The 26,535-nt window shown below is 41.2% G+C and overlaps 2 protein-coding genes across 3 annotated transcripts in view; one reads left to right on the top strand and one right to left on the bottom strand.

Moving 5' to 3' along the window:
- Positions 1-26,535, bottom strand: part of LOC138842971 (caytaxin-like) — a 54,831-nt gene that overhangs the window by 13,943 nt on the left and 14,353 nt on the right. The gene's annotated exons all lie outside the window — the stretch shown is intronic.
- Positions 1,815-26,285, top strand: LOC103346314 (uncharacterized). 2 transcript variants are annotated; one of them, XM_070067664.1, is made up of 11 exons: positions 1,815-1,914; positions 4,286-4,420; positions 15,324-15,394; positions 16,380-16,404; positions 17,514-17,584; positions 18,052-18,076; positions 20,815-20,868; positions 23,079-23,128; positions 23,552-23,631; positions 23,712-23,803; positions 25,104-26,285. In XM_070067664.1, exons 1-11 carry the CDS (start codon positions 1,887-1,889, stop codon positions 25,184-25,186), a joined length of 714 nt encoding a protein of 237 aa, XP_069923765.1. In that variant the 5' UTR covers positions 1,815-1,886; the 3' UTR covers positions 25,187-26,285. The 2 variants fall into 2 exon arrangements, with proteins under 2 accessions (XP_069923765.1, XP_069923766.1); XM_070067665.1 differs by lacking the exon at positions 20,815-20,868.

Genomic DNA, 26,535 nt, shown 5'->3' on the forward strand with positions numbered 1-26,535 from the left:
CCTGTCAGTGGCCATACTAAACATCAAAAATGACACAAAGGAAGAGAATGGAAAATGATACAGCAAATTTAATAAAATTGAAATTTAAGACATTAACTCATCAAATTAGTGAGCTTAATACACACACACACATATATATGTATATGTATTATATGTTTCTTGGAATTGACAAAATACAGATAAAGAACTAAAACTACATTCCATCTAGTAGTCAACACAACATATAATACAGTACATAATATTACATATACACCAGAATAGTACAATAAAATTTATGAGAAAAATTCATTCATGATTCTGTAACTAAATGGAAAAAGGACTAATTTAAAGATAATTGTAAATAGAACTACCTAATTTAAATTAACATCTAATAACAGAAAAGTAAATATTCCTGTTATGACTATCATTTCTCCATGTACTCCATGGATATCAAAACTGTTTTAAATCTCAGGAGAAAGAGAGAGAAAAAGAGAGAGAAAGGGAGGGAGGGAGGATTGGTCTTGAATCTACTGGTTCACTTCCTGGTGGCATTACCCAATGGATAGAAGATTCTCATTCATTCTCTCTCTCTCTCTGCCTCTCCCTCTCTGTTCATAGCCGTGCCTTTCAAATAAATAAATCTTTATATATATATATTTATAAATTTTTCTCCTTAAGATACACAAAATATATGATGTTGAATCAAAATCAAAGGGATCACTGTTCAGGCTCAGTTTTTAAGGATTTGTAAAAAAGATTTATTTATTTGAGAGGTAGCATTACAGAGAGAAGAAAAGACAGAGAAAGGTATTCCATCTGCTGGTTCCAAAGGCAGGAACTTGAGCTTCCTCAGGGTCTCCCACTTGGGTGCAGGGGTCTGAGCACTTGGGCCATCATCAGTGGCTTTCCCAGCCCATAAGCAGAGAGCTTAGTTAGAAGTGCAGCTGGACATGGACCAGCTCAGCCTACTGCACCAGCCATGCAATTACTGTTTTCAAGGCAGAGTATTCTGCTGAATTCTTCTTATGAGGCCAGTGTTACTCCAATACCAAAACCAGACAAAGACATAATATGAAAAGTAAACTTAGACCAATTTTCCTGATATACACAGAAGTAGAAATTCTCAACAAAATGTTAGCAAACTGAGTCCAATGCTACATCAAAAAGATCAGACACAGAATGAAGAACAAACACCATATGTTCATCTCAATAGATGCAGAGAAATCATATGCTATGATTCAGCATTCATTCATTATAAAAAACTCTCAAAAATTAGTTATACAAGGAGCATTTCTCAAAATGATACAGCTACAAGTGTGTATACATATATGTATATGACAAACCAACAAGTATCATGCTGAATTCATAAAACTTGAAAGCATTTTCTGTCAGATCTAGAACAAGAATAGGATGTCCAATTTTTACCACTCTTACTTGATATAGTGTTTAAAGTATTAGCATGAGCAATTACAGAATTAAAGAAACAATGAGCTTCACAACCCATAAAAGAGAAAATCAAAATAGCCATGTTTGCAGATGACATGATTCAGTACACGTGCCTCACATTAAAACTGTTAACCTCAACTCTAATGGAAATAGGTCCTTTAAGTCACTCAACTTCCTTCAAAGGAAGAGAATGATAATAAGTGTGTCTTGGAGTCAGTTTAGGAAACCAAACTTGGACTCCAAAATGATATGCTTGGACACAAAAATATTTATGTAGACAGCAGCACAGCATCACCTAAAGACTGGTATGGCTCACTTTGAAAATTCCATGGTGTCCTGTCACCATGGTAACATGGTGAATGTCATCATCCTGCTATTCCAACTGTCACTCTCTTGAGCTGAAAGGTTCAAACTTGAGTGCAGTGGTAACGTGTGTATCGTCATATCCAGAGTGGTCCAAGATGGGAAATCTCAACTGCTGTCCAGCAGGTAGGTTCACACTGACTTTCACAATGATGTTTCTTCCAATGGGCCACTTCTGTTTAATACACTTTCCCCATGGACTTTCATTTCCCCCATTCCAGGCTGTCTACAGATTTCTAAATGCATTTGTCATCTGTATTACTCAATTTCTACTTTTGATGCTGCTATTAAGTTTGTTGCTTCAAAATATTTCCTAAATTTTGAAAAATACATTATTCCTAATGCCAAGTTTGTTCACAACTTATTCAGAAAATGAATGAAAGAAACTCACACTACTGTCATCAGGTCAGGTAAAATTAAGACCAAACACATAAGACATCACACAAAAAGGAACTTTGAAGCCAATTTCTTCTGTCTGTAGAGTTCACCATCTGAGACCAAGACTGTAAGAACAGTTTGAATCCAAATAATTTTTGTCACATTGGAAAGAGATTGGGATTTCAGGGAGGGTTTCCATGGGGTGAATAAGCACATGAAACCTGTTGTTTGGGGATTGTCAGGAAAACAGGAAGGAGGGACCGTGCTGTTGGTCACTGGGACAGACATCTGAAGACAGAGAGAAGAGGGTCTTCCTGAGGGTCCTCAGGCAGAATCACAGGTTGTATGGGGGCAAGTATGACGATGAATGAGCCTTGCCAGTGGGAGAGGGAACTGTGTATGCTGTCCCTGCAGGGTCTAGGGAGAGCTGAAGAGTTCCTAGGGACTGGGTTTTGGTGAAGGAAGTCATGGGCATGAAGGTGGGCACACAGAGTTTGTACAGACACTGTCTTTTTATCAGACAGAGATTTTAGACTGCTCAGCCACTTTCTATGAAGTGTAAGTACTAGGTTTTTTGTGACATTAAAAAATACACATGAGACAGGGTAAACTATAAAGAAAGAAGACCCATAAGCTCAATATTCTCAAGTCCAGATTTCAAAGATCAGATACCCTTATCAAATGTCCATATTGTGTCCTATCATCATGGAAAATTAGAAGAGCAAGCAGAGTCACACAGAAGAGACACAGGAAGAGGGGTCAGCCTTATGTTCTAATGAACCTCCCCACTATTAACCAGTTCAGTACCGAGAGAGCCACATGAATTCCCTGCAACAATCTGATCCCAAATTCCCCATCCCCCAGTACCACAACAATGGAATGGCCCCATTTTGGGTGAATTTCTGTTCAGTGTTCATGCAGCATTGGCCATGGCAGAGAAGTCAATGCTTGGCTCACCCTCACATGGCAGTTGCTCTGGGATGTCCTGAGTTTTGACCCAGCTTTAAAATCAAACACACCACTGGCCCTGTGGGAACATCTGGCCATGGAGAAAGCTGAGCCAATAATAGTGTGAAGATGCTGGGCCATGATGGGCATAAGTTTGGGTTTCTCCAGACCATCAGAGAGGATGTCCTGGAGGAAAGCATCATATTTTAAGTCAGGAATAGAAACCTGTTAGAAACTTAAAATAGAAACCTATTTTAAGTCAGGAAGGCATCTGAGTCAGGATTTCTCTTGTCTCCAGGACTTTGCCCCGAGCAAGACTATTCCTGAGGAAATCCTGCCCTGGAAGATGTCATAAAGCCACTTAGAGTTCTTAGTCCAGGGTTCTAGTGGAGATATTCATGGTCCTCTATCCTTTAGGGAACCAATGATGAGATTGTCCCAGATCCATAACTTATCAGTGTTATGAATGTGGACAACTCACAGACAATGCATAATTTTCAATTTGCTTCATAGTAAATCACATGAAATAGGCTCTGATCTGCCCATGGCTTGGGGCTATGTGGGGAACATAGGAATGACCGAGATTGTCCATGAACTGTAAAGCTTCCTACACATCAAAAGGAAGGAGAGTAATTTCTATCCTCTCCTCCTCTGTGGTCAGTTATCCTCCCTGCATTCAATCACTACCAGGTGGTCAGCTTGTGCTTCCAGGCATTTGAAGATTGAAGAATTTCAGACAATCAGGCTTGATGTAGATTCATTTGTTCTTAATCACTTGAGCTCAAACACAACACGGAGGGCCATATAAATATTTCCACATCTCAAAACAGGGAACTTAGACACGTGCTGGTTGTGGGGTGGAGTGGGGGGTGGGAGGACTCTGTAACTTTTCAGGTACAAGCAGCTTCTCTCTAAGATTTGAACTGTCAAGCACAGGTCCCTGTTCTCTCATCTCAACAAAGGTATTTAGCTACACTATCAAACTGATGGGTAGGAAATGTTCATCAAAGTGCAAGGTCTGCCTAACATCCAACTGTGATTTAGAAGATGGTTTTGCATGATTGAATGTGAAAACTGGGATAAAAATTAGGAACTGCAATGATTAAACACCTCTCTGTGGTCTCCCACCATTGGGATGTCAACAGCTGTCTCTATTGTCAAACTGTTCCAGGATCTTGTCTAAAGTGTTTTAGACGAAAAGGAAGTCGAAGGTCAAGAACATCGACTGCCCATTCCATACAGAAGGTCAGAAAAATCTGTGTCTTGCCAAAAAACACTATACCCCCAACAATGGAGTCAGTTGAAGGTACTGTGAAAATTCAATCAGTAAGCTCATTCAACAATCAGGATTCCACTTTATTCAGGGTCTCATAGTTAAGACAAAACTCTTAAAAGCTATGCTATCTGTCTTTCATTTCATGTTTGCAAAATTAAAATTGGTCAACACAATCAGCATGGTGACCACTACAGTGGAAAGACATGTTAACACTAAACTTGGGGTCACTGTTAGTAGTAACATCTCAGTCAACTGATCACATGTTTGCCTGATTGTGCAACATGGTCTGAAATGGACACTTCACTGAGAATGCTACCAGATTTCATACTAATATTAAGTCATAATATTAACAGTTGCAGATAAAATATGAAACCTGAACAGAAAGTTTTCACACTTGACCCCCACTTTCCTTTTTCTCAGGACAGTTCCATTAGTAAGGTACATTTTTAATGGAGACTGAACCAATAAAGAAATGTTACTTTTTAATAAAAAGTTTTATTTAATAAATATAAGTTTGAAAGTACAACTTTTGGATTATAGTGGTTTTACCCCCATAAGAACCCTCCTACCCACAAACCATCCCATCTCCTACTACTTCTCCCATCCCATTATTCATTTTTTTTGATTTTTTAACTTTTATTTAATGAATATAAATTTCCAAAGTACGACTTATGGATTACAATGGCTTCCCCCCAATACCGTCCCTCCCACCCACAACCTTCCCCTTTCCCAAACTCTCTCCCCTTGCATTCACATCAAGATTCATTTTCGATTATCTTAATATACAGAAGATCAGCTTAGTATACATTAAGTAAAGATTTCAACAGTTTGCTCCCACACAGAAACATAAAGTGAAAAATAATAGATGATTTTTTAAATGATGATGAAATCAGATCAGACCTATTGTCATGTTTAATCCCAGTGAGAGTCAAGTTGGGAATTGATAATTTCTTTCTTTTTTTTTTTTACAGAAGATAAGTTTAGTATACATTAAGTAAAGATTTCAACAGTTTGCACCCCCATAGAAACACAAAGTGAAATATATTGTTTGAGTACTCGTTATAGCACCAAATCCCAATGTACAGCACATTAAGGACAGAGATCCTACATGAGGAGTAAGTGCACAGTGACTCCTGTTGTTGACTTTACCAATTGACACTCCTGTCTATGGCATCAGTAATCTCCCTATGCTCCAGTCATGAGTTTCCAAGGCTATGGAAGCCCTCTGAGTTCTCCGACTCTTATCTTGTTTAGACAAGGTCATAGTCAAAGTGGAGGTTCTCTCCTCCCTTCAGAGAAAGGTACCTCCTTCTTTGAAGACCTGTTCTTTCCACTGGGATCTTACTCACAGAGATCTTTCATTTAGGTTTTTGTTGTTGTTGTTGTTTGGTTTTTTTTTCTTTTGCCAGAGTGCCTTGGCTTTCCATGCCTGAAATACTCTCATGGGCTTTTCAGCCAGATCGGAATGCCTTTAGGGCTGATTCTGAGGTCAGAGTGCTCTTTAGGACATCCACCATTCTATGAGTCTGCTGAGTATCTCGCTTCCCATGTTGGATCACTCTCCCCTTTATTTATTCTATCAGTTAGTATTAGCAGGTACTAGACTTGTTTATGTGCTCCCTTTGACTCTTAGACCTTTCATTATGATCAATTGTGAACTGAAATTGATCACTTGGAATAGTGAGATGGCATTGGTACATGCCACCTTGATGGGATTGAATTGGAATCCCCTGGTATGTTTCTAACTCTACCATTTGGGGCAAGTCAGCTTGAGCATGTCCCAAATTATACATCTCTTCCCTCTCTTATTCCCACTCTTATATTTAAAAGGGATCACATTTCAGTTAATTTTCAACACTTAAGAATAACTGTGTATTAATTACAGAATTAAACCAGTCATATTAAGTAGAACAGACAAAAAAAACTACTAAGAGGGATAAAGTATTAAGTTGTTCATTAACAGTCAGGGCTATGCTGATCAAGTCACCGTTTCTCATAGTGTCCATTTCACTTCAACAGGTTTCCTTTTTGGTGTTCAGTCAGTTGTCACCGATCAGGGCGAACATATGGTATTTGTCCCTTTGGGACTGGCTTACTTCACTCAGCATGATGTGTTCCAGATTCCTCCATTTTGTTGCAAATAACTGGATTTCGTTGTTTCTTACTGCGGTATAGTATTCTAAAGAGTACATATCCCATAATTTCTTTATCCAGTCTACCGTTGATGGGCATTTAGGTTGGTTCCAGGTCTTGGCTATTGTGAATTGTGCTGCGATAAACATTAGGATGCCGACCGCTTTTTTGTTTGCCAATTTAAATTCCTTTGGGTAAATTCCAAGGAGTGGGATGGCTGGGTCTAATGGTAGGCTTATATTCAGATTTCTGAGGAATCTCCAGACTGACTTCCATAGTGGCTTGACCAGTTTGCATTCCCACCAACAGTGGGTTAGTGTCCCTTTTTCCCCACATCCTCGCCAGCATCTGTTGTTGGTAGATTTCTGTATGTGAGCCATTCTAACCGGGGTGAGGTGAAACCTCATTATGGTTTTGATTTGCATTTCCCTGATTGCTAGTGATCTTGAACATTTTTCATGTGCCTATTGGCCATTTGGATTTCCTCTTTTGAAAAATGTCTATTGAGGTCGTTGGCCCATCTCTTAAGTGGGTTGTTTGTTTTGTTTTTGTGGAGTTTCTTGATCTCTTTGTAGATTCTGGTTATTAACCCTTTATCTGTTGCATAGTTTGAAAATATTTTTCCCCCATTCTTCATTAAGATTCATTTTTAATTATCTTTATATACAGCAGATCAACTTAGTATATACTAAGTAAAGGTTTCAACAGTTTGCACCCACACAGACACACAAAGTATGAAGTACCTTTTGAAGACTAGTTTTGCCATTTATTTTCATAATACAACACATTAAGGACAGAAATCCTATGTAGGGAGTAAGTGCACAGTGACTCCTGTTATTAGCAATTGACACTAATATTTATGATGTCAGTAATCACCCGAGGCTCTTGTCATGAGCAGCCAAGGCTATGGAAGCTTCTTTAATTCACATTCTCCAACCTTAGACAAGGCCATAATCAAAGTGGAAATTCTCTCCTCCCTTCAGAGAAAGGTACCTCCTTCTTTGATTGCCCATTCTTTCTGCTGGGATCTCACTCACAGAGATCTTTCATTTAGGTCATTTTTTTTTTGCCACAGTGTCTTGGCTTTCCTTGCCTGAAATACTCATATGGGCTTTTTAGCCAGATTCGAATGCCACAAGGGCTGATTCTGAGTCCAGAGAGCTGTTTAGGACAACTGCCATTCTATGAGTCTGCTGTGCATCTTGCTTCCCATGCTGGGTCATTCTCTCCTTTTTAATTCTATCAATTATTATTAGCACTTGATCTTCTTTATGTGGTCCATTTGACACTTAATACTATCTTTATGATCAGTTATGAACTTAATTGATCACTTTACTAATAAGATGGAATTGGTACATGCCAAAATAATGGTATTTGGAGTCCCATGGCAACTTGCTAGCTCTACCATTAGGGGTAAGACTGAGTGAGTGTGTGCTGAACTGTACATTTCCTCGCTCTCTTATTCCCACTCTTATTTTGACAGGGATTAATTTTCAGTTAAATTTAAACACCTAAGAATAATTACGTGTTAATTAAAAGGTTCAAAAATGGTATTAAGTAGAACAAGAAAATACTGAAAATAAAATACTAAGCTGTTCTTCAAGAGTCAGGACAAAAAAAGGGCTGATCAAGTCACTGTTTCTCATAGTGTCCACTTCACTTCTACAGGTTTCATTTCAGGTGCCCAGTTAGCTGTCACAGATCAGGGAGAATAAATGAAATTTGTCCCTTTGGTACTGGCTAATTTCACTCAGCATGATGTTTTCCAGATTCCTCCATTTTGTTGCTAATGACCATATTTCATTTTTTTACTGCTGTGTAGTATTCTATAGAGTACATATCCCATAATTCTTTATCCAGTCTTCTGTTGATGGACATTTAGGTTGATTCCATGTCTTAGCTATTGTGAATTGAGCTGCAATAAACACTTAGGGGCAGATAGCTCTTTTATTTGCCAATTTAATTTCCTTTGGGTAAATTCCAAAGAGTGGTATGGCTGGACCATGTGGTAGGGCTATATTCAGGTTTCTGAGGAACCTGCAAACTCTCTTCCATAGTAGCTTTACCAGTTTGCATTCCCACCAACAGTGGATAAGTGTGCCTTTTCTCCCACATCCTCACCAGCATCTGTTGTTAACTGATTTCTGTATGTAAGCCATTCTAACCAGAATGAGGTGAAACTTCATTGTGGTGTTGATTTGCATTTCCCTGATGGCTAGTGATCCTGAACATTTTTTCATGTGTCTGTTGGCTGTTTGGATTTCCTCTTTGTAAAAATGTCTATTTAGGTCCTTAGCCCATCTCTTAAGTGGGTTGTTTGTTTCGTTTTTGTGGAGTTTCTTGATCTCTTTGTTGATTCTGATTATTAACCCTTTATCAGTTCCATAATTTGCAAATATTTTTTCCCATTCTATTGGTTGCCTCTTCACTTTCCTGTTTCTTTTGCAGTACAGAAACGTCTCAATTTGATGCAATCCCAAATGTTAATTTTGGCTTTGACTGCCTGTGCCTCTGGGGGCTTTCCAAGAAGTCTTCACCTACACCTATATCTTGCAGGGTTTCTCCAATGTTCTCTAAAAAATTGATGGTGTTGGGTCATAGATTTAGATCTTTAATCCATGTTGAGAGGATTTTTGTGTAAGGTGTAAGGTAGGGGTCTTGCTTCATACTTCTGCATGTGGAAAACCAGGTTTCCCAGCACCATTTGTTGAACAGACTGTCCTTGCTCCAGGAATTGGTTTTAGATCCTTGATCAAATATAAGTTGGTTGTAGATGTTTGGATTGATTTCTGGTGTTTCTGTCCTGTTCCATTGGTTTCTCCATCTGTTTTTGTGCCAGTACCATGCTGTTTTGATTATAACTGCCCTGTAGTATGTCTTGAAATCTGGTATTGTGATGCCTCCTGCTCTGCTTTTGTTGTCCAAGATTGCTTTAGCTATCCCAGGTCTCCTGTGCCTCCATATGAATTTTAACCTCATTTTTCCAGATCTGAGAAGAATGTCTTTGGTATTTTGATTGGTATCACATTGAATTTATGAATTGCTTTGGGGAGAATGGACATTTATATATTGATTCTTCCAATACATGAACATGGATGATTTTTCCATTTTTTGGTATCCTCTTCTATATCTTTCTTTAAAGTTTTGTAATTCTTATCATAGAGATCTTGATATCCTTGGCTAAGTTTATTCCAAGGAATTTGATTTTTTGTAGCTATTGTGAATGGGATTGATCTTAGAAGTTCTTCTTCAGCCATGGCATTGCCTGTGTATACAAAGGCTATTGATTTTTGTGCATTGATTTTATATCCAGCTGCTTTGCCAAACTCTTTTATGAGTTCCAATAGTCTCTTAGTGGAGTTCTTTGGATCCCCTAAATAAAGAATCATACCATCTGCAAAGAGGTACAGTTTGAGTTCTTCCTTCCCAATTTGTATCCCTTTAATTTTTTTTTTCTTGGCTAATGGCTCTCGCTAAAACTTACAGTACTATATTGAATAGCAGTGGTGAGAGTGGGCATCCCTGTCTGGTACCAGATCTCAGTAGAAATGCTTCCAACTTTTCCCCATTCAATATAATGCTGGCCATGGGTTTTTCATAAATTGCTTTGAATGTGTTGAGGAATGTTCTTCTATACCCAATTTTCTTAGAGTTTTCATCATGAGAGGATGTTATATTTTATCAAATACTTTTTCTGCATCTATTGAGATGCAGAAATGGTTTTTCTTCTGCAGTCTGTTAATGTGGTGTATCACATTGATTGATTTGCTAATGTTGAACCATCCCTGCATGCCAGCGATAAATCCCAGTTGGTCTATGTGGATGATCTTTCTAATGTGTTGTTGAATTCTATTGGCCAGAATTTTATTGAGGAAATTTACATCTATGTTCCTCAGTGAAATTGGTCTGTAATTCTCTTTCTCAGCTGCATCTTTTTCAGGTTTAGGAATTAAGGTGATGTTGGCTTCATAGAAAGAATTTGGTAGGATTCCCTCTCTTTCAATTGTTTTGAATAGCTTGAGAAGAATTGGAGTTAGTTCTTCTTTAAATGTCTGGTAGAATTCAACAGTGAATCCATCCGGTCACAGGCTTTCTCTTTGTTGGGAGGTCCTTTATTACTGATTCCATCTCTGACTTGGTTATGTGTCTGTTTAGCTTTTATGTCTTCGTGGTTCAATTTAGGTAGGTTGTATGTGTCCAGGAATCTATCCATTTCTGATAATTTCCCAGTTTGTTGGCATACAACACTTTATAGTAATTTCTGATGAGTCTTTTTATTTCTGTGGTGACTGTTGTTACATTCCCCCTTTCATCTCTAATTTTATTGAGTTGCATCTTCTCTCTCCTTTTTTGGTTAGTTGGGCCAATGGTGTGTTATTATTGACTCAACTCCCAAGTTTACACTAAGGTTGGTTCTCATGGTTCTAGCAGTCTGAGGTGTCTGTGTCCTCCATTTCTCTTGTTCTGTTACTTTTCCAATGGCCTCTATATTTTCATTCATACTCCTGATTATAACCTGACTCACCACTATCTGCATTTTAATTCACTGTTATTTGTGGAGACCCTGTTGAACTGGAGGTGAAGAATGGGAGAAGGAAAAGTTTGTATCAACATATGCTTTAACTCATTTTTTTTAGATAAAGAATATCTACCAAAACCAGCTTTAATAGTGAAATTGGACAGTTTTCCCTTAAGGTGGAGAAAGGGGGAAGTGTCTTTTTCTCACCACTACTTTTCAATATTATGGTGGAATTACTAGACAGTGCAGTAACACAAAGAAAGGATACAAAATGCATACATATTGGGAAGGAAGACATAAAACTGCTAGCAAATGTCATTATTGCATGTATAGAAAATTCAAAAGTACATCATAAGTACCTCTGGAACAATGTTAGTGTAGCAAAGTGGCAAATTACATGTACATTTCATTGTTGTTCCATGTATGGGTAAGAGCTAGGATTTGAAATTTAAAAACAAAATTAAGCATCATTTAAAATTGCATCAGGTTAAGAAGCAAATCCCAATCGGTGTCTTTTAACTGGACAGTTCAGGCCATTAACGTTCAATGTGACTAATGAAAAGTGGTAACTTTGCCCTGCCATTTGCCAAAGATAAGTTCTAATATATGCTTTGAATTCCCTGTGATCTTTTGCTGTGAGGTTTCCTTCCTTTATCTTCTTTCATACTGATGACCGTGTTTCTGTGTTTCTGTGTGTAACACATCTTTAAGCATCTGTTGCAGGGCTGGATGAGTGGCGACAAATTCTTTCAATTTCTGTTTGCTATGAAAAGTCTTTATTTCACCTTCATTCACAAATGATAGCTTTGCAGGATATAATATTCTGGGCTGGCAGTTGTTCTCTCTTAGTACCTGGGCTATATCTCGCCATTCCCTCCTAGCTTGTAGAGTTTCTGATGAGAAGTCAACTGTGAGTCTGATTGGAGATCCTCTGAGAGTAATCTGACGTTTCTCTCTTGCACATTTTAGGATCTTTTCTTTATGTTTCACTGTGGAGAGTTTAATTACAACGTGTCGTGGTGAGGATCTCTTTTGGTCGTGTTTATTAGGGGTTCTGTGAGCTTCCTGTACTAGGATTTCTCTGTCCTTCTCCAAACCTGGGAAATTTTCTGCTAATATCTCACTAAAAAGGCCTTCTAATCCTTTCTCCCTCTCCATGCCTTCAGGAACTCCTAGAACCCGAATGTTGGGTTTTTTAATAGTATCCTGAAGATTCCTGACAATATGTTTTAGATTTCTAATTTCCTCTTCTTTTCTTTGGTCTGACTGTATCCTTTCCTGTTCTCTGTCTTCTAAGTCTGATATTCTCTCTTCTGCTTCACCCATTCTGTTTGTAAGGCTCTCTATTGTGTTTTTCATTTGATCTATTGAATTCTTCACTTCAGTCACTATCACAGTTTCCTGTTGTACTAGTTGTTTCGTTTCATTTTGATTCCTCCTTAATATTTCATTTTCACGAGAGAGATTTTCTATCTTGTCCATTAAGGATTTCTGTAGTTCAAGAATTTGTTTTTGAGAACTTCTTAATGTTCTTATCAATTTTTTGAGATCTGCTTCTTGCATTTCTTCTATGTCATCATCTTCATAATCTTGAATTGGGGTGTCTTTTTCATTTCAGGGCGTCATGGTGACTTCCTTGTTTTTATTACCTCGGTTTTTGCGTTTGTTATTTGGCATATTGGAGATATTTGGTTTCTTCACTGTGGTGCTTTTTCTTGTTATACTATGACTCTAGATTAAGTGGACTATCTGTTTTTGATGGAGCCTTAGGGCTTGAGATGGGTGTGGCCTGAGAGCTCTGTTTGGTGTGCCAAAGGTGACACTCCCAGGTTAGGCGTGGTAAATCTCTCTCTCTTTCTTTTTTTGATTCAAAAGGGAAGTAATTCTGCACAGCTGAACGAAGTTGGAGGTAGTTAGCAGGCAAATGATATACCCACAGGAGCCAGAGATCAGAAGCTCTTTCCCAAGCACCACACAGGGAATCTGTTCTGCCCTCAGAGTGGGCTCAAATTCTCCTTCAGTCTCCCACTGGGTTGCCAAAGTTACGGAATTGTAGCGTCTCTGGAGAGTACTCAGGTGAATTCCGTGAGTTCTCTCCCCCACTGTCTCTTTTTTCACAGTCTCAGTTCAGTAGCACCACAAATTTACTAGGTCCTAATCTCTGTTAATTCGCCCCGCCCAGAGTCAGGTTTTTCTGCTAGGCTCAGGGCTGGTGCAGACCTGAGGCTGCTCTTCTTATGACGTATGTCCAAGATGGTGCCTGCTCTTTGTCTTGCTCGCCCTTGAGAGGTGAGTGGAGAGAGAGAAACCCGTGTCCGTACCAGTCACCTTTTTTTTTTCTCTCTCTTCCAGTTAGCCTGGTGAACTTCCCCCCCCCCCCCCAGGGGTCGTTCCCTCTAGTCTCCTCTCTCCGCTTGCCTGCCGGTGTCTCGGGCTATTGAGGTTCGGCTCACCTCGCGTTCCAGCGCTGGTGTGTTGAGTCTGCCGCTGGTGTCCCGAACTGTGGGCTCCCACGCTCTCCATGCAGGTCCGCTGTGAATCACGCATTCTGGAAGAGTTTCTTCTGCTGTTTCCTCCCCTACTCTTCCTTGAACCTGCAGTATCTCCACTTTTATTAAACTATCTCTCCCCGGACTATCAGTGTGCTCCCTTCCTATTCCGCCATCTTACCTCTGTCCTCTTCAACTCATTTTTAAGTCAACCTGAATCCTTGAACTTTTATCTCTCAAACTATTCCCTAGCCTCCTATTCTCCCTATTTATTTTAGTAAAACTAGAAGGGACTAGAGTTGTCTGGATGCCCCCTTTACAGGTCTTGTAAGGTCCTGATGGTTTCCTTTGGAGAATGTGACTTTGTTATGAAGGACACCCTAGGTATATTTCACAATGGTCACTTTTCCACCTGAGTATTTCCAAAAGGGCATTTTCACGCTATCCTGTGCCAACAGGGGATTTTCAATTGAGTTTCACCTTGAGAATCTGGTGGACTTGTGGAGCACAAACATATGGAAGTGTGGTGACCCCTGTGAGATTGGAACCCCACTGGAATTGTTCTCAAGTAGGTGCACTCAGCCATCCACATTCCCATTTATGTGTTTCTGTGAGCAACAGGTTCCAGTGACCCCTGCTTCAACTATGCTGATTTCAGCTGTACTTCTCTGCATCTGTCAACTGCAGGCAGAAATTTCAGGGTGGCAGCTTGATACATCTAAGTTGTGCCTTTTTGAGGTTTGTCTCTCCCTTTCTATAACACCATTGTGTATCACCAAGAAGTAGATAGCAGAAGATGAAGCAGGTATCTCTGTACCTCAGTGTTCACAGCAAGCAGAGAGTAGAAACAAAAAAAAAAACTGGATTATTTCCCAGTATTTACAAACAAATGGAGGAGTAATGACAATGTGGTATATGAACACAGTGGAATCGTTATAATATGTAAAAATGAATTAAAGCTTTATATCACACCATGGATGGACATGGTAACACATGACACTTACTGAAATAAGGTGGATACAGAAAGACAAACACTGCATGTTTCCATTACAATGACATGTATACAATAGGCAAATTCAAAGGGTCTGGAAGTACAGATTAGTTGGGGATGGAAAGAGGGGGAGTTACATTTCTTCTTTTATAGATGCAGAGATTAGATTGGATATTGTGACAACTGTTGGGGTACACAGGTGTTGTGCTTACACACCACAGCCAAGTAATTCATGCCACTGAAATAATATACAATAATAAATGTCTACTTGCCCACAGCAATTTAAAAATACCTGAATGGGTAATGGCAAATGTAATACTGCTTATGTAGATTCATAGAGGTAAATGATCTTGAAACACATATAGAAGTGGGGATTTAAATGGCCTACAAAATGGTCAGGAGCAATGATGAGACATCATCAAGGAATCAGTGCACTATAACATTCGCCTATTGCTAAACTGACTGCTTCATAATCATTTGGTTGCTAGTAGTAAGAAAGCCAAAATTCCCCTTCTCATTTATTTTCTGCTCTTCTTCTTGGGCTTTTTCATTCACTAAGGTTGATGGCCCAGCATTGGCACATGTGCAGTTCCAAGCCCACATAACGTGCCCTTCCTGCTACTTGTGGGTACAGGGCTGGCTTGTCTTTTTCTTGCTCTGTTACTTAGTGCAGTACAGAACTCTTGACATTGTTCACTGCTCACCAACACCCCCACATAACCTAGTCCCATGTCCACAGCAATCAAGTCTCCCTGCCTAACTCATCCACAACACCTGACAGGTATCCTATGGTTCTCTTAGCTGCCCCTGAGCACCTGGTGGAAGAGATAAGGAGAGACGGAGCAGATGAGGAGGCCACACCTCTTGGCAAGGTATGACTATGGTTTTTGGTCAGAAATGTCATTTGTATACAATCACTATTCTTATTTATTTGAAAGGCAGAGTTACACTGAGAGAGGGAAGGGAGTGAAAGATCTTCCATCTATTAGTTCACTCCCCAGATGCTTGCAAAAGGCAGGATGGTCCAGCCCAAAGTCAGGAGTCCAGTGCTTTATCCAGACCTCCCACAGGGGTTATATGGGCCCAAGTATTTGGGCCATTCTCCACTGCCTTCTCAGGCACAATAGCATGACATCATATTGGAAACCCAGCCACCAGGACTCAAACTGGCACTTCAATATGGACTGTTGGCAGTGCAGGCAGCAGTTCAGTTCACTGTGACAAAGCAATGGGCCCAGTCAATGTTTTTTTTTTTTTTCAAATATAAAAATCTGAACACATACATTGCAGATGCCTTCCACAATTTATTTGTTGGGGGAACATCCAGTGCATGTCTATTATAAAGTGAGACATGACTCAAGAGAGTCTTCATTAAACGACAGCAACAGTTACAAGTTATGTGGTATTGGGCATTTTCCACAATAGCTGTTTTGCATATGTTAAATTTTTCACTTATTTATTTTAAAGAATTATTCTTTATTTGAAACGCAGAAAGACAGAGAGACAGTGAAAGATCTTAAATCCTCTGGTTAACTTCCTAAATGGCTATAATAGCCAGGGCTGGACCATGTGGAAGCCAGGAGCCAGGAACTCCATCTGGGTCTCCCATGGGTTGGTGTGTATTCAAATACTTGGGCCATCCTCCACTGCCTTTCCAGGTACATGAGCAGGGAACTGGCAGCATCAGGGCTTATTTTCTGTGAAAAGCTCACATCTTGCACACAAGTGTCATCTATGCTTTATTTGGGGGCAATTGCCTTATGTACGGTATACCATCAAGTTTCCCAAAGTCAGCAACAGAAGAGACCTGTGCAAACAGTATCTGCTCTTATAGTGACTTCCTTTCTCTGACTGCAGGTGGACTCAAGATCCAGTGAAAATTGTAAGTATTCTAGAATGCCTCAGTTGCTGAACAAAAACTGAAGTGATGAGAAAGTGGGATCTTCCTTCCTGTATTCTTCTGGACATGCAACCTGATTCCAGTTTCCTGGTAGATTAATAAGATTGGGGGTGTGGTGAAAGAAACGGATAGACTAGCCCATAGCTACAGGAATCTAAGATAGGCCCTGGAAGTGTCTATGTCATTCAGATGGAGTGGGTATCCGTCCATCAGTATGGTGAAGTTTTTAATGAGTGAGTGTGTATGTCATTTAAAGTGCTTGCATGTGTATATGTGTACATATTTCCATGAAAAATGTGTTCCCAAATGCACAACTGAAGGTTCAATTCTAAAAAACAAAAACAAAATAAAAAAAAAATACAAAGAACCTGATCACCCTCTGCACATTATGTAAGTGAGCTCATTCAACCCTTGCCCCATGAGTGTCTGAAGGGTAGGTTACAATTCCATGGCATGCATATACATAGAGAGAGAGAGAGCTGGAAAATGTCAACATGATTTGATCATCACACACTGTCTGCATACAATGAATTCTTATGCTACAATCCGTAACTATATACCATTATAGTAATAAAAACAATGAGGTCAGGAGAAAAGTTTCAACATAATGACTGGTGCTCATTTTTAAATGGTAGAATTTCAGGATTTGAAAATCTTCTTTATTGACTTGTGCTGATACCTAGGGATTGGCAATAAATGAACATGATGCTTTGCCTACAACTGAGTTCTTCTCCCACTAAAGGTTGCTTTTAATTAAGTTCAGAAGCTCATAAAGGAATGACATACTCAAATAAAATAAACAGATGTTGATCCCTGAGTAGAAGTGACCTTGGGAGATCAACAGTAGCAGTTTAGCTTGGCTTTTCAGTGGGCAGGAGTCATCCTAGAACTCTTACTGAAATACAGCAACCATGGTGATATTTACCCCAAATAGTTTCAATAAATAAAGCTGCCTTGAGCTCAAAAGCTTAAGGCTCTGTTTCTCATGTCTTTCACATTCTTTTCCTTCGCCTTAACCATCACCCCATGCCCATGTCCACCAATGCTCCCTGATGCACCAATATACTGACAGTCACCATATGTCTTTTTAGTGCCCCTTGAGGATGCATGGGAGGAGCTTCCTGGTGACACGAAGGATAAAGAAACTCCAGAGTATACTGAGGTAAGGTTACCTGCCTTCCACTAAAATAGAAATCCTCCTTCCTTGGCTTCTTTCTTTCTCAATCATATAGAGAGGAGCAAAATCTGAATTTGGAGAGGGTCCATGATATACCCTGTGCCCAGTAAGGGTAACTGAAAGGGAGAGTTTACACAAAGAGAAAGCTGACTCTGGACACAGTGAAAAAAAATTACTGCCAGGGCTTGACCATAGCAAGCATCTCTCAGCAGGATTTACTCATCCTTCAAAAAAATTTATAATTTCCAAACAAAGTAGACTGGAGAGACACGTCCCCCATGAAGAGCTCATGTCTGTTGGCATGAGTATCACTGCTCTGCTCATGTCTTTGCATTCCCTCTATATGACCACTCTCTCATACATGGTTTCCCAATGTTACTAAGGGAATTAAAGAAATGTGCAAAGGGCAAACAGATTGACCTGATCCTCATGGTGCCGTTTTCTAATTACAGGTGATCTCAATAAGAACAGCAAGTGGTATGTATTCTGGAATCACTTACTCACTGTAGTATGAATAGTCCTGATGATAGCACAGATGGGACTATCTTGGGGGCTTTAGTGTGGAAGGGCACCTGATGCCCAATTCCTGCTATAAAAGAGGACTGGAGTCTGGTAATTTCCTGATGAATGGTAATGATCATTTACTGGTGTCCCAGGAAGATACTGGCTTGTGCATGGGAGTGGTAATTTTCTATGTAAGTATCCATGTGACATAATTCTGAGTGTATGACTTTGGCAGTTTGTGCGTATTACCCTAGTTATGTTCCTCTGAAGTCACTATCAATATCTCAATAAAAAAGCAATCATATAGGTATTGCTGCATGGTTACAGGAACATGTATATAAACAAGAGTGGAATTGTATACTTCACTGGGTGCTGTTCCTTATATACCTAATAGATCTTGGTCATTCACATCAGTTTATCTAGGAAAACATCCCAGCAAACCCAGAGCAATGTTCACCTAGCTGTATAAGGACAAAACAATGTTTCAGAAGCACAGGGAATATACCAGCAGCACCACGAGGCAATAATAAATCTCACTCCTCAGGAGGCCTCTTGCCTTGTGTTGCTAGCTTGCTCAACATATTTCCCTTTTCACACTTCCCCATTCATGAGTCTTCTCTGGGAAAGATAGCCTCTGAATTTATCTGTACAACCCACAATTCTGGTAGAAATATGGGAAAGAGGAGCCATCAGATAGATGTGCAGGAATTCTGAGACCTAACGTTGTCCTTCAATTCATGCTGCTAAGATGTCATCCATTAGCCTAACCATGGTATCTGTGTGCTATGTAAGAAATGTGGCAAAATTCAGGGACAAATTAGTTGGGGTTAAGATTTGACTGCCAAAGGGGACTCTTGGCTTCCTTTTCGGAGGGCCCTTGGGTGCCTGTGCACTGCAAGGTGGGAAAATGTCAACTCAGTCCTGGGTCTGAAGGACCCCACAATATTCCTTCTGAGCCTCCCAGTGGAAATCGGTTCCAGATTTCTTCAGAAGGCATTTCCAAGGAAAGAATTCAAGGTTGTGGTGTGAGGTCCATATGAACACAAAAGGAAACAAAGGATACTGTGGGATTCCTTTGGGAGAATGCTTTCTGGGGAACAGCATTGCATTTTCATAGAATTAGATGGTCTCTAACTGTCAGGATGTTTCCCACAAAGTACTGAGACTGCTTCTCTGACAAACATTTACTAGTATAACCCACAGATTATCTACCCCAACAATATTTACTTATAATCTTTCATCTCTAGATCACTGTGCCCCCATGGTTCTGAATGGTCACACTGCTGGGAGGGCTAAAAAGAAAAAAAAAACTGTGGCCAACAGCGAGTCTATGATTCATTGAAGGAAGCTTCCCCATGCGCTCTATGTGAAAGAGCTGAGCACAGCTTGGGCTGGTCCCTGGCAGAGGGCAAGTTTAGAGGCAGAAGGAAGATACTAGGACATTCACGCCATGGCAGGCAGCAGGGATCCCATGATTTAATGACCAGGAGAATCAGTTCAGCAGCATCACTTGGGAAAAATAGAAGGAAGAGGATTTCCCTATTCTGAGTGAAAATGAGCAGGACACATCCTTGATGCTAGCTTGAGCACTGTCCAGATGTCTTCGTAATGGCTTGGTAAGAGGAGGTCCTTCCAATGTCAGTGTCTTCCATCTTCATTTCATGATGGAAAAGACACAGAGAACTTGCTGAGGGTAAGATAATAGGAGCCATGTCTCTACTTCTCTCCCCAGAAGGGCAGGGCATGACTCACCAGAGATGAGGTTCATGCCAGATAAAGAGAGGATCCCAGGTCTGATCCTTTGGGGCCTGAACAGGGAACAGGATTTTGGAAATCACCTCACAATTATTATCTATGCAGAAGCATAGAATCTGGAGGGCCCATCCCACCTCAGGGCCATCAGAGCTGCAGCACACTGCAGTAAGAGGACAGGTGGGGAGGGGCATGGGCACCAGCACAGGGCAAGCTCAGCACAGTGATGGGGTTTATGTGCCCTTGCTGCTCCTCTGTAATTTAGAAGCACTGGAAAGTCCTAGAGTTCCCAGGGCCAAAGTCCATCTGTGTTCTTCTAATCTTGTGTACAGGAAGCCTGGCCAGAGCTGGTCTGTCTTCCTCAGACATTGCCATCCCACAGCCTGGCTCTTGGCTGTCCTTCTAGGGACCCATAGGCAGACTGAGGAATATATCCCTGGTCTGGGATCAAGCACAGGGATGGAAAGTTTTATTCCTCACTTTGCAGACACTGTTGGACTATACACCAGGCTGATTACCTGTCCAGGCTCTGACCCAAGTCAGGTGCAACCAGAATGAGCTACTGAAAAAAGTGTTCTTCCTGCACAATTTGTTCCAGCTGCTCACAGAATGTTCTCTCTTAGCCTGGGACAGGTCCATTCTCCAGCTCATACAACTCAGAGCATGCACATCATGGCTGGGATTTGGGGTTTTCAGATGCAGGCTGGAGGTATCATCATTCAGTGTATTAGGGAAAGTGAGATGTTGAGAGGTGGTGCCTTCAGCTCCTCTCCCTCACTGGAAGGCTGGAAGCTGTGGTCAATGTCTGCCTGAAGGTCAGGTCCACAGAGCCAAGGAAGGGTCTGAGAGCACAGAGGAAGGGGCAGGTTCATGTTGAGCAATCCAGGATGTGCTCAGGTTGAGGGGAGGAATAGGAAAGACTCTGTCAACATTTATTGTCTGTGTTTGTGTCTCTTAAGATTGGGTCTTGCAGAGCATTTCTGATTCCAACAGTGAGGATGAAGCCTCTTCAGGTAGGAGCAATACCCACAAATCCCAGAGAGTCAAATTAGGGGAACGATTGGATTATCTGCTGCTTTGGACTCCTAAGAGGACATATTAACTCAAGAGGAAAAAAAAAGGCATTGTATGTAGACATCTGATTTGTTATTTTTATATTAATTGTGGAGCAGGAAGACATTTTATGCCCATGAGATTGGAGCAAGCTGAATTTTTAACAATCATTTCTTGCTTGACTATTTAAATGTTCACACTTGCTTAATACTGACCATCCCTGGCTTTACCATTGCAAAGATCAAATCCCCTGCATTGTGATAGGATAGCACTGCCTGCATATAGAGTACAAGAGATGTTTGAGTTGTGTGTTGACCATTATGTTAGTCCATTTTAGGTTGCAACACAATACCTAAGATTCTCTAATGAATTAGAAACAGAAATTTCTTTCTTATCAAGGTTGGCAGGTGAAAGACCAAGATGTGTCTGAGGAAGGGCTCTTTGTTGCATCCTCAACTCACTTGGCAGAAGGCAGAAGGCCATGGAATACAGTGGGACACCATCTCTCACACACACTGGCCTGTACTCACACAGTCCTTGTAGCAAGTGCCAGGTGATAGTGAGTAGTGGACCCTCCCCCTCTGTACAGCCAGTAGATAGAACAATTCTTGTGTGCTCTATCCTCACTGCCTACTTCCAGTTTACAATCCCAGTCTCTCTCACTCCCAGGGTTGGCCAAGTTAAAGAATACTTCCTCTGAGTTGACTGGGGAGGCCCCTGCAACTTAGAATTGTGAGGGCAAAGCATTAGTCTGAGTTCATCTTGGATTCTCCATCTCACCCAAGTCTGGAGTAGGCTTTGTGACAGGCTGTTATCCAGTTGCTACTGGAGATACTGCATAGCTGTACAGGCTTCCCAGTGGATGTGTCTTAGGGGATTCTGGACTGGAAGTACACACTGGCCCTCATGGTTCTGCTGACCTCATCCCTTGGAATGTACTGGTTTCAGTGGATGGTCTCTCAGCACCAGGGCTGTGTGTCACTTTTCCCCTCAGATGCACTGCTCCAAACACACCAAGCTGCCTTGTTCACCTTCTAGTCATACCCAGCAGATTCCATGTCCTCAGGCATGCCAGGCGTCCAACTTCCCAGGCCATCCACTGCTCAGTGAAAACTCTAGAAAGTCCCATTTATTGATATGGCCAAGAATACACCTGCTATGGAGTCTCTGTTGCTTCCTTGGCAGACTACCAGAATTTGAACAAATTAAATTTCCACTCCTTATTGGGGCATCTTTTCAAATGGGTCAGGTAACATGGTATTGCACTGATGATTAAATATTTCCAAACTCCACAAGGTTAACCCAGATACATGGTGTGGGTGCTTGTTACCTTTCCAGGGCCCAACAGGAGACCAATGCACTCACTCCCCATATAAACAGTGGTCTTGGTATATTGCCGTGCATGGTAATAGATTTTTAAAAGATTTGTTTATTTGAAATGCAGAATTACAGACTGGGGGGGGGCAAAAATACATCTTCCATCCAATGTTTCAGTCCCTACATGACCTCAATGACCAGGCTGGGCCAGGCTGAGCCAGGATTCTGAAACTCCATCAGAGTCTCCCAAACAGCAGGCAGGGTCCCAAGCATGAGCCATCTTATACTGCTTTCCAAGGCATATTAGCAGGGAACTGGATCAGAAGTGGAGAACCAGGGACACCAACCAGTGATCCTATGGGGCAGTCACCACAGGTGGCACTTTAAACTGCTGTACCACAATGCCAGCCTCAGGTGGCAGTATATCATTATCTTGGGCTCCAAAGCTCCCATCACAGACAATAATATGATTGGTGGAGGTTGACCAGAACAAAAGGAATGGACAATAATTATGAGACAAAATTGGGGAAACATGAAAGATGGAAAACAATGTGTTACACAGGTTGACACAGGGACCATGGCTACCTAAGGGAGGAACAAGGTGACACTTCCTAGCCACTTTTATGGGAATCTGAGGGCTGAAAGAAGAGGTCAAAGTTCAGAGATCCTCTCCTTACAAAGGTGAAACCACCCAAGCCCTGCAACAGGGGTGTAGAGACGGAGCTCCAAGAGGGTCTGAAGGTTGGCCTACATCATCCAACTAGCAGCAGGGGTCCAAGTCCTCACCTCAAGTCTAACTCCTCCCTTTCCTTCTCTCTGGCAACCTCATCACTCCCTGCTCCTGTGCAATCAGAAGGCTACAAGGGAGCATCCGAACTTTCTCTTGGGAGCAGCGATCTGGGTGTAAGTGATTTCCACATTCATCGCTTTCTGATTCTTTGGCTTTCTTGCTCAAAAGCTCCTATTCCTTTGTCTCCCTCATTCCCTCTTCAACAGAGTTGATGATTCTCATCCTGAAGGACCTGGTGTCATCCAGGCAATTGATATAATAGCAGTGTGGATGCTGATCCAATCTCTCTATAGCCCCCCCCATTTGATCAGCCTTGTCATCACTCCTGCCCCCAGACTGCCCTATGAAATGGTGCTGAGCAACCTGGCTGGCCCACACAGGGAACTGGCCTGGGGACAGGCAAGCTGGGTCCCAAACTTGGTGGGAGGGATGACTCCAGGGAAGTCTGAATCTGTCCTTAGTGTCTACCAAGACAAGTCAGACAGGTCTTTTCCTGCAATGCCTGCTTCAGGAAACTCACTCTGGTCTCCTTCCAGCTGTCCACATGTTCCCTTGATGTTAACTACAGTCAAAGCCTTCAGGACATGGAGGAGCTAGACAAAGAAGCACAGGAACTGTGAGTCTGAAGCAGGTAGACAGGGGTCAGGGAAATCAGGGCATAGACTCCATTGCTTCACATTCTTTGTGACACCTCAGGGATGACAACAAAATGGAGCCCAGAAGTGGAGAGGCTGCCATCGAGCTTGACCTGGAGAGTGGAGATGAATGGATTTTCAGGATCCACACAGGTTAGTGAAGAATGTACCCTGAGGTGGTTCCATGGAGCACATCCCCATTCCATGGAAGCTCCTAGAGCTGCTAGGAGGACTTGCTTTCATCTGAAGGGAAGGCTGGAGGTGTTAGCAGGATTGGCAGGCAAATGACTTTGGAGGGGTCTGTTAGTTGTGTTGTTAATGGGAAGAGCCGCCATAGCTGTTGAACATCTTCCTCTACAAGATGCATCCCTACCTGCCCATCCTGAAGTCAACAAGGAGCCTCACTGGTGTGGGGAAACACAGGGGGTTGCCCCTGACCACATCCAACTCAGGATGATTAGGAAGAGGCAAGACAGAAAGAGGAAACTTTGAGTGCCTTCTCACACCAGGAAGAGAGCCCAGTACACCCACCTTTGTATCTTTGTGGCTACCCATCCCATCCTGATATCACAAAAGAGCTCACACAGAATGCAAGAGCTGTGGGGATTTGTCCAGACCTTTTGGGGCCCTCAGCCTCCTTTCTCAGAGGCTGAGGATAGAGGCTTTTTAACATGCTGATTGTTTTATTTTTGTGGTTATAAAGTCTTCTATCTTCCTGGCAAACTTAATTGTCAGCAAATAAGGCAAAGCTCACTTTGAAGAGTGGCAGGAGCAGGGCAACAAGTCCCCAGTGTGCTCATTTGCACTGATTTTATACTTCAATTACAAATACACACTGGATATACAACTCTTTCAAAAGAAATGTCATCCATCACTTTTTCCATGCTGAAATATACCAAAGCAATAATGGTTGGGTTTTAATGCCACAAAATAATTCTTTGCCAATAAAATCTCCAAGATGACTTCTACATGGAGGATAGAAAGAACTTCCGCAAGATTAGGGAAGGAAACCAAAGAGCTCTGTGCAGTTGTCCATAATTAACATGCAGGTCACAGGCCTTGGACCTGTGGGGTAAGGACTGAAAAGGCAGGGTCAGGACTCCCATTCTGTGTCATAAGACCTCCTGCTCCTCACAAGACCCAGGGGAGTGGGCCTTGGATTTTTAATCCCAGTGGCCCAGAGATCTAGCCTTTCCTGTACAACAGGTTCACTGCCAAAGTGGCCAGTCCCCTGAAGGATGCCCAGGTGAATGCTCAATGGGAATTCATAATTATAGGACATCCATACCCCAAACAAATGGGCCTCAGTGCAACATGGCCCTGACTGCTGTGCATATCAGGACCTAGGGTTACCTCTAAGGGCTTTTGAGTACTGCACACCCATCCCATTGTCCCTACCCCTACATCATCCTTGTCTCTCCCACTGATCCCTGCACCCATGTCATTTTTGCAGACATTTTTAGCTCCTTGGATGATTTTGGTGTGGAGTACTGGGACGCAGAGGAGCTGGAGTTTCCCAAGCCATCGGAAACTTGAAGCATACAGGAGGAGACAACTTCAGAAACATCCCTCCTCACCAGTCCTCTGCTAGATTTGACATTAAATTCTTGTCACCCAGTACTAGTGATTTTCACATGCTTTTATGTCAAAGAAAATCCATTATAAGAAAACACCTTTAGCAAATGTAGAACTTAAAATGACCAGAGAGCAGTCACCCTAGTGAATCCCATCACCATTAATGCCTCAAGAGGAATCTAGTTTGGTCTTCACTGAAGAAAGTCACTGCCAGGTTAGCTGTTTCACTCTGTCCTTACAGTAATGACTTTCTAGGCATTTTGTCTCACATCAGTTCCTTCCTCTGGAAGTGATCATAGGGTCCATCTCAGATCTCTGAAAACCCCTCTTTCAACTTAACCTGATTATTTGTACTTTATAGAAAGGCCTGATATATAAGGGAAAATGTCCCCAAACTTTGTGAATCTTGATTTATTCCCTTTATATGGAGGGTCAGTATTAGTATCTCTGAGATTATGGAGTTATTTTCAATCATGTCTACAGAATTATTTTCTCAGTGTGACTAGTTAGCCTTTTCTTATGGGTCACCATTTCATTCATGGGATCATTAAGTTTTAGATTCTTTTGATTTCTTTGAATCAGCAAGTTTAGGAGTTTTTTTCCTTATTTAAATTTGTGTCATTTGAGTTTAGAATTAAAAACTTCCACTTTACTTTAACATCAACCTTATTTCAGAAAAATTTGATTTCAGACACCAAATTTTTTTTAGTTAATTAGTGATTGATATGCATTTGAATCCCTTAGACTATTAAACAGGTACACAAAAGTTCAGATTCACCTAGGCCCACAACTCCAGCAGAAATAAGTTTTGACAAATTCAAGCATATACATCAGGCTTACCATGAACTCTTGTGTTTGAAACAGAATTGCCCAGGATCACCCTTATTGATTTCTCCTTTGTTGTCTTTAAATGCATTATCTTGGAAATAAACTCTCAAAACAAAAGAATTCTTTGAAATTTCTGTGCTGATGTAAAAAATTTCATGTGCCAGAATAAAAACCTGTCATGCATAAAATATCATGAATCCAATTCTTGATCAATTAAAGATGTACACACATACACACATGCACACACACACACACATACAGAGAGAGAGAGAGAGAGAGAGAGAGAGAGAGAGACTACAGACTCGGTGGCTTGGGCAATACAATGTTGATCATATACTCACATACCAGGAGTTCATGAATGATCTTCTGGCTTCCTGTAGCCTGGGGATGTTCTACTGCTCACTATCTATGTATACCCCATGGTAGAATGGTTGAGCCAGGCCCACAGTTGCATCATTATTTTCAAGATTTATTTATTTATT

Source organism: Oryctolagus cuniculus (assembly GCF_964237555.1).
Source record: "Oryctolagus cuniculus chromosome 17 unlocalized genomic scaffold, mOryCun1.1 SUPER_17_unloc_2, whole genome shotgun sequence".
In the NCBI taxonomy this organism is placed as follows: domain Eukaryota; kingdom Metazoa; phylum Chordata; class Mammalia; order Lagomorpha; family Leporidae; genus Oryctolagus; species Oryctolagus cuniculus.